This window comes from Triturus cristatus, chromosome 5_1 (assembly GCF_964204655.1).
Source record: "Triturus cristatus chromosome 5_1, aTriCri1.1, whole genome shotgun sequence".
Classification (NCBI taxonomy): Eukaryota; Metazoa; Chordata; class Amphibia; order Caudata; family Salamandridae; genus Triturus; species Triturus cristatus.
The window spans coordinates 211,892,845-211,909,334 of NC_140587.1; the positions used below are offsets into that span (position 1 = coordinate 211,892,845).

Sequence of the window (16,490 nt, forward strand, 5' to 3'; positions counted from 1 at the left end):
GCACACACACTAAATCAGCAGCAGCATTTCTGGTTCAGCAACAGTGTTAGAGATGGCCCCAGAAAATGAAATGTCATAATACACTACAATGATACCCGGCCAATGAGCTGGTCTCAGACATAGGCCAGGGAGGCAATGATCTATTGCCCACCTCTCCTATCCAGCCCTGACCAAGAGGTATAGCTGTGACGCTGGATCGTGGCATTTTTAATGTGTGATGGATACTTACACCCAATACTAGTAGCTTTTTATTTGCATCATCTTTACAAATGCTTACTGAATAAAATTGGGTTGTTGGTTGAGAATGGTATGAGCATTTCTTAAGCAACAGCCACAATCATTGAGAGGGTGATCCACAGAAAGTCACCAAATTGACCTGTGCTTAACTCTCTGGTACCTTGGCACAAACGTTGTCAGGCTTAACTTAGAGGCAATGTGTAAAGCTTTTATGCAGCACACAAACAGTAATAAAGTGAAAACACAAAACAAGAAAAATCCCGTACTAATTTAGGAAAATAGAGCAACATTTAATAAAGTCACAAGATCAGACCAAATGTGATGGAGCACGGGCCAGATACAGGGGTCAGGTTAGTCCAGCTGAAAAAGTTACCTTCTCAAAATCCCACACAAAGAGTCCAGTTCTCGGTGGAGGAGGCAGAACGAGCATGTGGATGGTCATCACTGTAGCCCGAATAGCAGGCCTGGCATCGTGGATGGTCATTGCTGTACCTTGAAGATCTTGTTGCTCATTATTGACGGTCATAGCTGAAGCTCCGCGTTGGCAGTCACCAAGGGTTGTCGATGCTGTAGTGCAAAGAGCAGACCTCACATTGCCACATGTCACTGGCGGTGGCTGTAGCGCAAAGAGTGGGGTCACCAGAGCTTCACTTTGACGGTCATCTTGGACTGCAAGATCTCACGGGAACACGCTCATTCGCATTTGCGAAGAGCCCAAAACATCAAGTTTTCTCCTTCTTCAGAGGAATGAACTCTGATGCCAACCAACGGTCCAGGACCTGGAGAGGCGCCTCTTGGAGATCAGGCAGTCACTCTTGCAGAACCCATCAGGACTCAGGCACTCCTGTCGCAGGTCCAGTTGCAGCAGGTCAGCTGAGCAGGTGCAGGGAGGTACTGGAGCTTGTTATGTACCTGTAGCTCTGAACAGGAGGTCAGTCAGCTGACCCTTGGAGCCACTTCACGTAGCCTGGGATGAATAGAGCAGATCCACTTTTATTTCTCAGACAGCAGGGCTGGCCTCAGGTATCAGAGCAGCCCTTTGGCAGCTAGAGTAGCCACAGATCCAAGAAAGTACTGAGTTGGTCTGAGGGTCCTACTTTTAAACCCAGTGCCAGCTTTGAAGTGGAATAAGCTTCTAGAGTTTCCCCCCCACAGATGGTGGTGGAATTTCCTTACTCCCTGTCCTAGACCCAGGTTATCTGGGGGCACAAAAGGCTTGTGTGAAATTCTTTGTGTGTGGGCTGAGGCAGCTTCTTTGAAGTGTAAGTGGGGCTGTGTAGAGCTTCGCCCTTCCCATCCTGTCAGGAGAGCTCATCCTGCCAACAGCCAGCCCCCCGTTTGTGCGACTGTCTAGTTAGCATACAGACCTGCCAACTACACCTAGTCAAGTGACCAAGAGGCAGGCTGCAGGCACCAAATGGTTGGGACAAGAAAATGGCGACTTTCTAAAAGTCCAACTTTACCATTACCGAGGATTTTAAATTACAATTCCTTAGACCGCAAATATGACATTAACTTTTCTGCTCTGTAAGGCGCGCAAATCTTGCCCTTCCTGAGGCTGCGTTCGGATGGGTTCTGGATCACCGCTTTTATTTTCCTTGTGTGAGCGCAAGAGCACTAGGTGTTGCCTGCCTCCTGTGTAAGTCAGCGGTCATCTTGGGGTGGCCCCACATTCTTTTATCTGTTTATGGTTTCTTTCCACGTTTATGTTGCCTTATTTAATTTAACTGTTACTTTTTATTTGCCAGTATTTCCTCTGGTAGGAAAGCCTGCCATTAGGAAACTGAGCTGCTCGGTTCCAGTTCAGTGTTTGTTTGCCCCCGCTCCCCTCCTAGGGTTACTCGCAGTATGCCATGCCTCTGCCTAGCCACTCCCTCTTTAAGACGGGCTATTTAGGAATGGCAGCTGCGCAGCTATAGCAGTTTTTTTGCTCGGTAAGGCGTGCAAACGTTGCCCTCCCTGAGGCTGCTTGAGGGTGGCTCCTGGATCATCGCTTTGATTTTCCTTCTATGTACGCTAGAGTGCTAGGACTTGCCTGGCTCCTGTGTATGTCAGCAGCCATCTAAGGGAGGACCCATATACTTTTCATATTTTTATTGTTTCTTTCCACGTTTATTTTGCCTTATTTATTTCAACTGTTACCTTTCATTTGCTAGTATTTTCTCAGGTAGGGAAGCCTTCCAGTAGAAATCGGAGCTGTTGTGCTCCAGTTCAGTGCTTGTTTGACCCGCCGGTTAGTCGCTGTATGTCACGCCTCTGCCTAGCCACTCCCACTTGAAGGCGGGATATTTAGAAATGGCAGCTGCTCTGCCGCACCAAAAGCAACCCCATCTGCACACGGCTGACACCAGGGGCTAGGACCCCTGCCCATTCAACCCCAAATCCCACACAGTACACAGCTATGGAACTTCTCTATCTATAAACCATAGAAAGTGGGACAGTATTCAAGAATTAAGGGAGTTTCAGAACTCAGGCATAACAGCGTGTGGAAGAAATACAAGCAAAAATTAGGCCACAAACATGTAAATAGCACCATTGAACGTATTTACAGTAATTAAATGAACAAATCAGTGTTAAAGTGCTTACAGTGTTTCAATACCTAACACGGTAATGGGATCATCATCAGTACATAGTAAATAATGCCTGAGGTAGATGCCTAGATGGAAGTGAGCTCGATCCACACATCAAGCAATTACAACTGATCGGTGAGAATAGTGGGTTGACAGACACAGGACCAAAGCAAGATCAGGCCACGGAGAGGACAGGCTTGTGCCTGCAAAGTATGTAGAAATTCTATCAAACATCAAGTGAATCAGATCTGGCTATGAAAGGGATACAGCGTGTGTCCAAATTGTGCATTCAACCGGGGAATAATTAAAAAATGATAGAATTCAGCCGGTGAAGTATCTGCAAACTGTATCAGCTAGCTTGAATTCAGTGGCACAGTGAGCATGGGACCCACGTCTGGGCATACCCTTTCCACTTAGCGTGACAAAAGCAAAACAAACAAATGAAACTGGTCCTAGGATGTTTATTTCTGGTCCAGGGAGGACTTGGCCTGGCAGTTTGGGCTGGACTATTCCCATGAGGAGCTGGATCAAGACTAGTTTGCATGTGGCTGGGTCCAAACTGGGGTGGCAGTTAGCAAAAGAAAGATGGATTCAACCCAGATCTCTTGACTGAGGGCAAGTGGTTGAAATGTTTCAGCACTCCGTCCATCATCTGTTGTGTTTAGAAAGGACAGGACATACATAAATACACAAAGTATTCTTAGGGAAACAGAAATGTGATTTGGGTGATACAGCAAAGAGGTGATTCAAACACTATTGTGAATCTTCATAATAAGATGAAGAAGGATCAACAGATAGAGGCTGTTCTTGATAAGATATGTGACAGAAAGGAGAATACTGCAACAATGACGCCCAAGCAGTAAGTAGATGTGAAGAACAAGCTGTGATCCACTATATTAAAGACAGCAGAGAAGAACACTGTTGTTGAAAAGCTGATTGTAGTAGAAGATAACTGAATGCTAGTATTGAATGTGGGGGATTGAAGTTGTTAGGTTTTGAAGGATTTTAGTCAGTAATAATAGGTTGGAGATGGCTACTGTAAGGGAGGTAGTATTGGAGGGATGGTTAGTGTGAGGCATGGCTACAGAAAGTTTGAAGAAAGGAGGAAAGAAAACTGAAGCAGAAGTAGCTGAATAGGGAAGATAAATATGAAATTGTACAGGGGGTAAGTACCTAAATAATTTGGTGGTAAAGGAGTCAGTGTCATGATTTACTTTATTGAACAATATTACAGGATCTCACATGATTAATCAAACTTTACATTCAGCAATATACCTCTGCAGGCCCTATAACTGAATGTGTAATACTGAGTAATTTTCACTTCCTATGTAAATTGTGTGACTACACAATGTGAGGTTAGTACAGTTATATGCGCATCTAAGGTAAATGTAGTTATGGAAATAACTTTATAAATCAGCCCACTGGAAGGTAGATCATCCTCTGGCATATATTTTTCCTATTAGGTGTACTGATTACCAACTGTGCATCAGATAAATTATCAAAACTCATGATAAAACAGCAATGCTGAAGACACCAGGCATCCACAATTTGTATAAAAAGGCTATGGAAAAATAATTTAAAGACACAGAAAAAGTTTGCATAATCAATTATTTATTTAACTGTGGAACAATGTATTGAAACACACTGTAAGTGGTGCATGGTATGTCTAAGTCCATGTATCTATTGTTGAATGATTGCACAAACAAAAAGCAAGTGCAGAATATAAGTATAACAGAACATCTTCCATGCAAATCTCCTAAACTTAAAGAGGAAGAAAAGTGTATATACAACTAAAATACGCATTGTTATGCACGCATTCAATTTCATTCAGTTGTGAAATCATTCTTCGTAATCCCTTTTTTCTTACAAAACTTGACAATATTATGTGTTTAACACACATATTTTTACATAGCTAAACTCAGCAAGAGCTACATTTGTGCCCCAACTTAATAAGTTGATAAAAAAGTAGTTGTCGTATGGCCAGTTCACAACGGAACTAAGTATTATTTTAATGAGATGCCAATGTGCATATTCTTGTTAATCGAGGCATGTTAACAGAGTCCCTCTACTTACAAAGTATTTAGAGTACATGTGACATCTGAAACTGCATTTAACATGGCATATAGTGGCAAGATTATAGATATACCAAGAAGTCTGTCTTCTGTGAAGTGTCATTTAAAACCCACCTGACATACAAAACACATTAGTAGGGAAATGAATAAATTAACTCGGAGTGGTCTATGAAACATGCTACACAAGATAATGAAATTATACACAGGAAATTAAAAACAGGATGTATTTTCTACAGAAAAGTAACAGTTTGTATAAAGTGACCCTTTTAAATAACTATATGCCACTTTGAGGGTATAAGCCAAACCAAACTATGTTTATGGAATTAAAAGCATGACTAAATTTTAGCAAACAAAATTTAAGAGTGACAAAGGATTTTAGCATATGCAGGTTGGATCAAGCATGTTGCAGCTTTTAAAAAGGTAAAAGCAGACAATGCAAAAAATCCTTCAACTTTCCTTACTTGCCCTATTCATGAAATACATTGTTTACACTCATGCCCGGCATGCCCATTTTGGAAATGTGCAAGAACTGAAGCTAGGTATACCAGCTTCTGCATTCTATACCTCAGGAGTTATAAAACAAATATTAATTCAAAGGTTTTTAAAGATGTTAATAAAAGGGTGAATTTTATGAAAGAAAGAATATTCTTGAAACATTTGATCATTTCACCTTTGCCAAACTGATGTATAATTGATACTGGATAACGAAAAAAGGCATACTTCTTTGTGAATTGTCTAGTAAAAACAAGATAAGCACAGTGGTAGAAAAAAGATAGTTGTCTATACATTACTGTCTTTAGAATAGCCTTTTAAATTACCGAGAAGGGGGAATCAACATTTGAAGTATCAATAATGTTATCATTGTCAATGCTATTGCTTACACCCTGTACTGACATTTTATTTCGACTGCAAGAGGACACCCTCATACATTTGCAGAATGACCCTTAAAATACATTACAAACTTCATGTTTGCTACCTTAAGCAAACCAACTACTGGACTACTTAAGGCCCTAATTTTAATAATAATGAAACATGATAGTTGATATTTCTTAAACACGAGAGAATTGGCAAACAAATATCCAAATGTATGGTGTATGCACACTTACACAATTTAAATTTTGGTTCAGGTTAATACAGTTGTTCTTGATAAAAAAAGAATCTGATTAAGAACCAAAGTATAAGTGAATCTTTACTAAAGTGTACAATACAAATGTTCGCAGAAAAAGATGATTGTTATTTATAAGCAGAGTAGTTTTAAATTCATAGATACCCTTAGGGCCACAATGTACATCCAAATTTCTATGCTTGCAGAGTACGCCATTTTCCAGACAACTTAACACACAGACTTACACTGCTGTATCTGCCATCTTGGAATGAGGGCACAATACCAGCATTTAAATGATACAAGGTACCCTAATTCTAAAGTTTTGTACTACGGGTCACAAAAACGCTTGATGTAATCCCTGTTCATACAAGCAGCAATATGAATCGATGTGAGATCCAAGTAGACATTAAACACAATAGCCTTCAAATGTGTATCATAATAAAAGATACGCTTGCAGTAAGGTATAACTATGTACCTTTATGACAACACATTGTGATAACGCCAAACTTCTTAAAGAGAGCATGCTTGCCTCATTCTAAGATGGCTACAGAAGTGGCATATAATAAAAGGAAGGTGACATGAAGGGAGATATAGATGGATTTTTTATGTTTACATTACAAGTATAGAATTTTATTTGGGATGGTTGAGTTCCCCTCTACTTCTTGTCTTTTTCGACTTAAAAGTGGGAAAGGTGCACAGACATCACATCCTGATTACTACAGCACCATCTAGGGTAGATAGCCTTATGCAATAGTTTACTGTGAATTTGTATCTTTCATAGCACTCTGAAGAGCCAAGGCAAGATGTTGCTATAATTTCCTGGCTTCAAATTCCAATTTTGGAATCACACACGTCTCAGTTTGGATCCCACAGCTATGGAAATCCTTGCCTTCTAATATTAGACTTCTATCCTCATTTTCCATCTTCAAGAAAGCAATAAACATCACTTATTCAAGGAATTGTAGCTTTTTAGACCTACGCTGAGAGATCTTTTCTGGTAGTGTGTACGTTGTTAGTGTTCCTGTTCATTCACTTCCCTGCAAGCATTGAAAGTGAAAAAAGAGGAAGGCCATTGCAGCATTATTGCAGCTCTTTCTTCTGATACTTGTTATGCGGTTTCATAATCAATGGATGATCGGGCGTGTCAGTCATTCACCATTTGTGATTTCCCAATGGATGATTCTTGTAATGTATAGAACATGGCTGTGAGGTCACATTATGTTTGTGACAATTTCCTAATGTTACAGCAATACGAAATACAGAATAGTTTGCCTTGGCCAATGAAACACTAACCACATTTTAAGCCTTAGATACAGGAAAAAATATTAGTGCAAAAGCATATGAAAAATTGATATTTCCTCCTTTTAATAAATGAAAATAGCAAGTAAAGATTTATAAAACAAATTACTAGGACAAAAATGCAAAATGTCACTTAGTGACGTTCAACCAAAACCCCTCAACAATACCATGTATCCCTCAGGAACAGATGTCTCACTTTCCTCTTAGAAAACAAGGCAATACGTGCAGCAGTGTAATCACAGGATTCAAGCCTGCTGCATTTCCAATTACAAAGTGTACAGTAAGTGGAAAGCATGATGATTAAATCAGATCAAGGAGTAATTATCCACATACAACATGCTTAAAGAAAACACTTGAGTGCCCTACTTTCGAATGTATATCCTAACTTTACATCAGTACAATGAATTTTAGTAAGATGTTATTTTAAGGAGGAAATGTGCCTGCCCTTGCGCTCAATGTCATAAACATATCATCGCAATCTACTGTAAAGATTACGTGCTTGTTTTGGTTACATATTGAGGCAAAATTATGGCAACTTACTCGTGTGTCACAGCATTCCTTTGCCTTGACATTTATTTTGGAACCAAATTATTTCTAACAATATGTACCAGTCTTAGGGATTAGTGACTAAATCTCTCCCTTTTCTCATCTTTAATGATACCATATTGTTTGGGTCAAGTTGCAATACCAATTAATAAATATGGAGCATCAACATGACTTCTTCATAGATGCAATGTAGTACTGTAGTCAGTAAAATAGTGTATGCTCTTGTCAGTGACACAATTGCATTTCCACTTAAGTGGGAGATGAAATTACGGGCGAACTCACAATCATGGTTCCATCGCTATGTTAGGGACCTATGCTATGTGACAGAGCAAAGGACGGTATGAACAGCAAATGAGGGTGTGTTAGAAACAGCCCAGGGGTTGAGTGGAAAATTATTAGGGCACTGACTCAGTGAGGAAGGATCTGTGCAGATGGACCTCAGTAGGATTAGAATTTAAAATAAGGTGAAACCAACTGATGGCACAGATGACAAGATGCAAAAGTGATGATAATTTACAACTACAATCAGTTTTCAAAGAAAGGTAAATGTTCTCTGGATTCAAAATGTCAGTTAATTCCAGGAAAGGCAAAGTACTGTATGAACATGCATAATGCACATACCATATGCTAGTCAGTCGTAATAACCTAAATGTTTGTACGAAATAAGCCACAAATTATATAGGTCATTTTTATGTTATATCAAAAATATGTGTGCAAGTCATAAAGCCAGTGAGGATGGCATATTGCGGATATTTATCTACTATGTTCATACAACTTGGCTCGGCGGGATACCGAATGTTTCCTGCTGACAGCCTTTTCTTCCAGCTTTGGCCTTCACACAGTGAAATGTTAAATAATTTCTAGCAGCCTCACTATGCTCATTTATGAAGAATAACACTGAAGGTATCAACTTGAAAAACTGCAGAATCTTCCAAACACCCTTATACACACCACGATGCACACAAAAAGGACAAACTTGCAAAAAAAAGGTAATAAGCAATGTTTTTGCATATTCAAGAAAGATAATATGATAGAGGGGCAACTGTGGCTCAAAAAGGAAAAACCAAAGACTGAGAACAGACTGCTCAAAGATAAAAAAAAAAAGACAAGTAAACAATCTAATTTTGCCAGATTGTTGTAATAAATGCTAAGACCATGTGTATGATATGAATGATTTGAAAGGAGGACATTTTGCAAACTATTCCTTTTACAAACTGTCAGCACGATTTTCTCTACAAAACGTTCACTCGCTGGACAGTCCAAGGAATTCACTTAATAAATTCGTTTGCAAATACCTTCAGAGATTTTTGGAAAATCTGATCTCAACTTCTCCAACAAATATGTGCATTTGCAAAGCTCCAGACAATCTTAAAATGTGTTCAAAGGACTCTTAAGACAATCTAGCTTTTTAAGATGTGAACATTTTCAAGAATAAACACTAACCTAGTGATTGCCAACAGCCTAATTATGTTGCAGCCATTTGAATTACATCTCCTATAGTGGAATCACAAGGATTTGCTTAAAGCAAAAATAAACTGACAACAAACATTTCAAATATTAGATAAAAGGCAAGAACATACCTCTAAAGTATGTATATTCTTCTCTCTGGCTTACCAGAAAACAGCATACACAGAAAAAAGTCAGCATGTCATGTGTCAATGACAATTATCACACTTAACAGTGCATTAAATAATCTATCAAAGGTTCAGCATATTTTGCTTCATAAAAGTTATTTTAGTCATACTAAATGGTTTAATATGTGCATATCGTACTGAAATGTCAGATTACTTAAAATACAGAATTACCAGAACTAATGCCTATTTTTGAGAAATAAAAATATACTGTTTTATATATGTATATACATCTTTCAATTTATACATTTGAATGTCTTAACAAATTCTAAGTATGTTTAATAACTTTCTGACAATAATGCCAGTTTCACCGTGAAACACAACACCGCATCTCTAATATATGAGAAGCCTTATAATATACTGTATAGTAATTAGATAAAATAGTGTTTAAGCATTTCAACAGTTTTGTTTATGTATTTTACACACTTCTTCAATAAGGCCTTAAATGCGTTCAGTAGTATCTTCAGAATGCAACATTCACAATTAATTATCCTAAATAAATATTGATGTAAATAAAACAAAAAACTTCAAGCAATGTCTTTTCTTGAAAGACCTGAAACGTCTTGTGCAATACAGTGTATTTGAGAATTATGAAATTCAGCAGCCAAAATGTGTTATATTTGCTCCTGATGCAATTACAGGCACTGTATGTGGATTTTAACACCTGGTCAAGGGAGAAAAACCCAACTACAAATGTCGTCAGAGCAAGTTGGAGACAACTATGAAGGTTGCTTATTACTTTCAAAAATACCAAATACATACATTCTTTTTTAAAGTATTCTACAAATTCAAGTAAATTCATACAACACTGAGTACATGTATGCAGCTTTCACTTGAATGGTCATATTGCAGCAAGATTCTGCCTGTGCATGTGCAAGGCTGGTCAATTATTGCCATACTGGTCGTGAGTAACAAACTGAAGGGAACAAATAGTGGCCTCCATTAGCCTCCACAGCATGTCAGATGCGGTTGAAACATGTCAGCGGAAGAATTCATGCAATACCCAGGTAAATTACTTCCATGCAACTCTTCGGAAAATCTCCACTTTCATTCTTTATTAATTCTCTGGAGAATGTCAAAGAAGTTCGCAAAATTAAGTGTTCCCACCACCTGAATGACGAGCTTTGGTACAGACGAAGGGTGCAAATATTCTTTAACTAAAACCAAACTTCCTTTGTTCTTGTCACAGAGTAAAACAATTGTTTTCCGGTCCTCAATCCAGTTTTGTACATGGTAAATCGCACAGGCCAATGAAGAGAATATATCCCAAAAATGTATGTGTGGTGTAAAGATCGCAATGAATACTTGTCAAGGATTGTTTTCTTCTTTAAGCTGTTCCATTAGTTACACAAAGTTTATATTTATGCATGTGATATACAACAAATACAATATTACTTCTGGTATAGCACCAAAAGTAAAAAAGTATTTAATGCAGCATTTAGCATTACTTTCTTAATGTTAACTGTTTCTTTTTTTGTCTGTTAATGGTATGTACTTTCAGATAGTATCTGTATCTGTAGTGGTGTAATTGACAAAACATGCCCTGTAATCCCACTGTGCTATTTTTAGGGATGGTGGCATGTTGACAGAAAGTGAGGGAAATCTTATGGGTTTAAAGAAAATACACTGGGTGTGACTCTTTGGTTTATGGCAATATATTATATAAAAATATATTTAAATAAATGGGTATACGTACATCTTACAATGTTATTTTGTACACATCCCAACTCTAATAGAGCAATGGTATAAAAACATGCTCTAATGGTAACAGTGTTAGACTACTAATATATTTAAATAGTGGTGGTCGTGGGTTTGACAATGGGTTGGCCGCGAATCCAACAACAATCAGAGTTTGCTATGTAATGAACAACTTAGGAGGGCTTAACAAGAGTGTAGAAGTTGAGTCATGTACGCACACCTTTGTTAAAGATCTCGGGCTTGTGGAGATATAATTGTATCTGTGTTCCCAGAGTGCTGCACTGCTAACCAGGTGTTAAGTGCACTAACTCAACAGCTGAACTAAGCCTTACTGCTATGCTCACTAATAGAATCAGGGGCCAAATTTACTTCCTATTTTAAACTGAGCCTAATTTGAAGGGGGAGTTAGCTATTTCTTTTGAACTGAATTACACAATCTGTATTGGCATTTTATGCAGTCTCAAATTTCAGGTATCTGTACAAGTGCAGTGAAGAGCACCTGTGATGCTCAAATGAAGTTCATATTTCCATGTCTCTTGTGAGAAGACTGCATAATTTATGCAAGATGTTCTCTCATATGCTACTGCCTCTTCCGTTCGTGAACAGCTTGATTGCTATGTACATGAACAAAGTTTCATATCCAATGGAAAGAAAAGAGTTTATGCAACATGTAGCTATAATATGTCAATATTTCTTTGTTGAATGCTTGTGAGTAGACTGCACAAGTGGCTTACAATTTTTAGTTCAAACATATTATGCTGTTGTACAAGACTGAAGTAGGAGACTATCATTTGGGGCTGGGCAGACGGCCGTTTTTGGCACAACATCTTAAACATTAATTCACTACATAAGTTCTGTAGTACTGACAATTACACCAAATGCCTTGATGATTTACAGTTCCATACCATGTAACACCTTCTGAGATGTTTTGTACACTTAACTACATCTGACTAGCCATACTTTTGCATAATAGTAAACGTAAAGGAAGGTCAAGGGCACACACAGTGCTCAAATATTGGGTTGTGATGCTAAGTTCTATTGGTTCCCAGCCAAACAGAAAAAGGCAAGATGAATCACAAGATGCAAAATAGAGGTACAACGTGAGAAACAGTGACCAGAATTCTTGCCATCTGCTTGAACAGGTTAACATAAATTAACTACTGTATCTAAGATATACCCAATGATTTAATTAGATTCCACGTGAGCAAAAACAAACAAAGAAAATGAAATCATCTCTAAAATAGAAAGCTATGGCCTGGGCATTCAGTCAGTGTGTTTTAGCTGAAACACATCACAATTTTCTGCCTACACTATGTAAGTTAAAAACATAAATCTCAATTTCCTCTGACCATTCCTGCATCTACTCCAACACTGAAAAGTCAAAGCTTCTACCACTCTATGAAATCTATAACGAGTTCAAGATTTGCAGTTACCAATTCTATTTTCTAACACCTCTTCTCACTCTGTGCCGCAGGAAAACAAATTAATTATAATGGAGCTTTTTATAGTGGAACTTCTTTAAACAAGGTCCATAGTAAGCTGCGATTCAATACAACATTATTTGCAAATCATGTGTGTGTGTGCGTGTGCGTGTGCATGCATGCGTGGGATTATATAACTGTGAACCATCGCTGGGTTTGCTAAAGTCTTGCGTCTGTAAGGAATGTCTGCCTGCCCGATTTTAAATGAGAGATGCTAATGTCGGAACATGACAAAAAGTTGCTGTGTTACCGACAAAAGACTTATCTCATGGTTAGAAAGTACCAATGAGTTTGTCTAAATCTGCAGTTGAAGCCAACACAAGCTGAAGTCCAAACTAGCTCTTTCGAAAAGTATACAACATTTCACCATGACTGTGAAAAGTCAAAACTCTATGTAGATATTCGGCAGTATGACAGTGGTAATCATACCAAGTAATATCACCACCAAAATAGGTATCTTTGTAGAATGTGAAAAAATATTTTCACTTTGCTTACCAGGTTATTTCTGTACCTTATGTTTTGTTACCCCATCTGAATGACATGCAGAATGAACAAGGGTGTCTGTTCAATTACAGAAGCTTTGCATGGAACCCAAATGTATTTTGTTGGTCTTGAAAAGAAAATGAACAGAGTTCAGAAACTACAGCATAGTCAAAGCGATTACACAAAAATCTATTATTATATTTTTGAATACCTTCTCAATATGACCATAGAACTAACTGAGCCCCGTTGATAATGCAGCAAAGAGAAAGCACCATGTTTTCAGTAATTTAAGCGACAATATTTCTAAAGGTTCAGACATTCTTCTATACCCACCATAAAGCATGTTCCCTCCTCCCCTTTCATGCACCCTAATGTGTTTGGAATGTGAGTGGATCAGGATAAGAGCATTTCAGACTGTGGACTCGCTTTCTGCATCAGCCAGGGCTAGCGCCTTTTGAGGAATCCTTAACACCGTCGGTCTCTCAGGGCTTGCACTGCTGGCAATGGCTGTCTCTGGAGTGCCTTGATCTTTTGGTTCTTCCTTTGAATCTTCTCCAGTTTCTGGGTAAATTACCAGGAACAAGGCTGTCAAAAACCCCAGGAATGATCCCACAGAGGCCACCAATGGAATTACTCGAACAGTTCCAACGAGGTCCACCACTCCACCAAGGGCTGATGCCACCAGAATCTGAGAAATGTAAACCTGGCAGGAAAGGATTGCGCAGTCTATTCCAAATCCTCGCTTAGAACTTCCAGGGCTATGATGAATGTACTATAAAAAAGAGAAATGTGCCATGATTAAACAAGAGAACTATGCATCTAATTCTAAACATTGAGACACTTTAGAAACCCTCTATTTGCATTTATATCTAATTTCTGTTTGCTGACAACCTTTCTACTACTATGCGCCAATAATTCAGATTTTGTACTGAAACTGAGGCCGTATTCTCTAGTTAAAGAGACGGATTTAGAGCCTGGCAGATAAATATTTCATCACAAACATGAGGGATATCCCATCCACCTAACTACAAATGTATTGTATCCAAATGCACTTGTAATAAGTAACGTGCCATCAATATCCATTATGTCTGTGACAGAGTACCTTCAACCAGTCTCTATATCAGACCAAGTTTCTTCAATGCTATTTCTTTTAACCCATAATTTGACTGCAACATTTGAATTCTCGGTCCGAAATTGGAGGCTGGTAAGTTAAGGTAGGAAATTGTTAGTGGGTTTGATTTGCCTTTTCCCAACCCAAATATTCTCAGTCCTTGGCTTGTATAGCTTTTCTGAAGGACATTTTATTAGTTCAAAACTAGTCCACGCCCACTTACACATGATTGCAGAGCTGCTAACTGTTCAAAAGCAGCCTGTATTTACCTGAACTGTGTAACAAACATATGTAACATCACACACATCAAGTTCACTATAATGTCCTGAAACCTACTTTTAACCTTTGTAAATATAACTTTTTTTCGTCATTTAAAGCTAGAAGCATCAATATTAACTATTCTTTGGAAACCTATTTATTTTTATTAATCAGTAATGTTCTGTAGAGTACTACTATTGTACTTACGTATAAATAACAGCATTACAATTAATTTAAATAAAACTTTAAAGATGACTGAAACTATGCATGAAGTCCATAACACCCATTAATACTACACTACAATAAAAGGACAGCATCTGCCATAGAATGTGTTGAGCAACAAACAAAAGCCTCAAAATCCATATTCTTGTTGGGGTAAGGTGATAGAAATAACGAGCACTGACAAAGTCAATATGTTTCAGCGGATTTACGTGATTTCATAGAAAAGTGATTTCATAAAATCCCATTACTGTTAAACCATTTAACCCAAACTGTTTAGTGGCAATTTGCAGGAAGAATGGCATTTAAGATTTCATAGAAACCAATTCATAGAATGTCTTTTTTTTCGAAATGGCCTTTTGCATACTGGTTTTAGAAGGTGTGAATGCAATGGTTGCATGTATTACTTAAATTTTTGTCCGATGCATTTATTTCAGTGCTTTACTTCAGGGGACATTACTTCGGATTTATATCTTTTATACAATTACTTCAGATGATTTTAATTTGCGTACTCCTCACCGCCAATAAACACCATCGATCCCATATCCATTCACAACCCCTACACACCATTCATCTCTGCCCCCTAAAAATCCATCACCACGCCTCAACTCCACACATTCCTGACCCCTAAATGTCACCCATCCCTAAATCCTAAAAATCACTCATTACCCCTAAACTCCACCCATTCCTGAACCCTAAAAACTCCTTTCGATGGCTATACCTCACCCATCCTTTAACCCTTAAACCCCCTCATCACCCCTAAATTCTTCCCATCCTTAAACTCTAAAAAAACCTTCACCGCCCCTAAACACCACCCATCCCTGACACTTTTACGAGCTTCACCACCATTCCTAGGCACCATCAATCCCAGACACCTAAATACCCCTTATCACCCCTAAACTCCACCCATCCATGATCCCTAAAAACCCTCATCACCCCTAAACTCTACCTATCTCTGAACCCTAAAAAAAACCTCACCACCCCAGAATACCAGTGACCCCAGGACCCTAAAACCCCCTCATTACCCCTAACTTCACCCATTCCTTGTCCCTGAAAACCACTTTCTTTATCTCAACTTCACCCATCTATGAACCCTTAAAATCCCTCACCACCCTAAACTCCTCCCATTCCTGAACCCTAAAACTCTTTCTGGCCATAAACTGCACCAATACCACAAGCAATAACACAATGACAGACATTTCCAGTATGGCACACAGAGGAACCCAATTTACCAACATGTTATTGCACATTTCTTACTGAGGCTGGCTAAAAGAGAAGAGGCAGTACACCACAGTCCTAACCACCAGACACTTGTTGCATACGTTCATGAAACTTTAACAAGGAGGAGGGAAGGCAATGGGAGGTCAAATTCACTCCCTGTTGATTGCTCTCATTTCCGCAGACAGGTGCTCCAAAAAGTCAATGCTGGGGATGAAGTTGAAAGTCCGAGAAGTAGCAACAGTAAATAAAAGCAATAGTGCAGTCTCCCACAATCAGCATTCACAAAAAAGTTACACAATGAACTCAGCATCAGATCAGGAAGCTTTGCAAGAGCTTCAGAGAAGTCCAGAAAATCTATCAAGACTTTTCACCAACCTCACAGCTCCAAGAAAAAGGAGAAACAAAAACATTTCTCTTCAGAGACATCTTTACCTGTCCATCAACGCCTTCCATCAGGAAAAGAGACCACACTCATGCCTACTCCGCTGACCAATCTATGTGGCATAAATCCTCGTCAAAATCCCTCTCGACTACGTTCTGCCCATCGACACCAAGATTT

At 38.7% G+C, this 16,490-nt stretch overlaps 1 protein-coding gene across 1 annotated transcript in view; it reads right to left on the reverse strand.

The window, feature by feature from the left end:
* Positions 1-10,492: 10,492 nt before the first annotated feature.
* SLC45A4 (solute carrier family 45 member 4) overlaps positions 10,493-16,490 on the reverse strand; it is a 374,111-nt gene continuing 368,113 nt past the window's right edge. Inside the window, exon 8 of the mRNA XM_085604829.1 lies at positions 10,493-13,894. Coding sequence (XP_085460955.1) covers positions 13,532-13,894 — 363 coding nt within the window. The 3' untranslated portion in view covers positions 10,493-13,531. The remainder of the gene's footprint in view (positions 13,895-16,490) is intronic.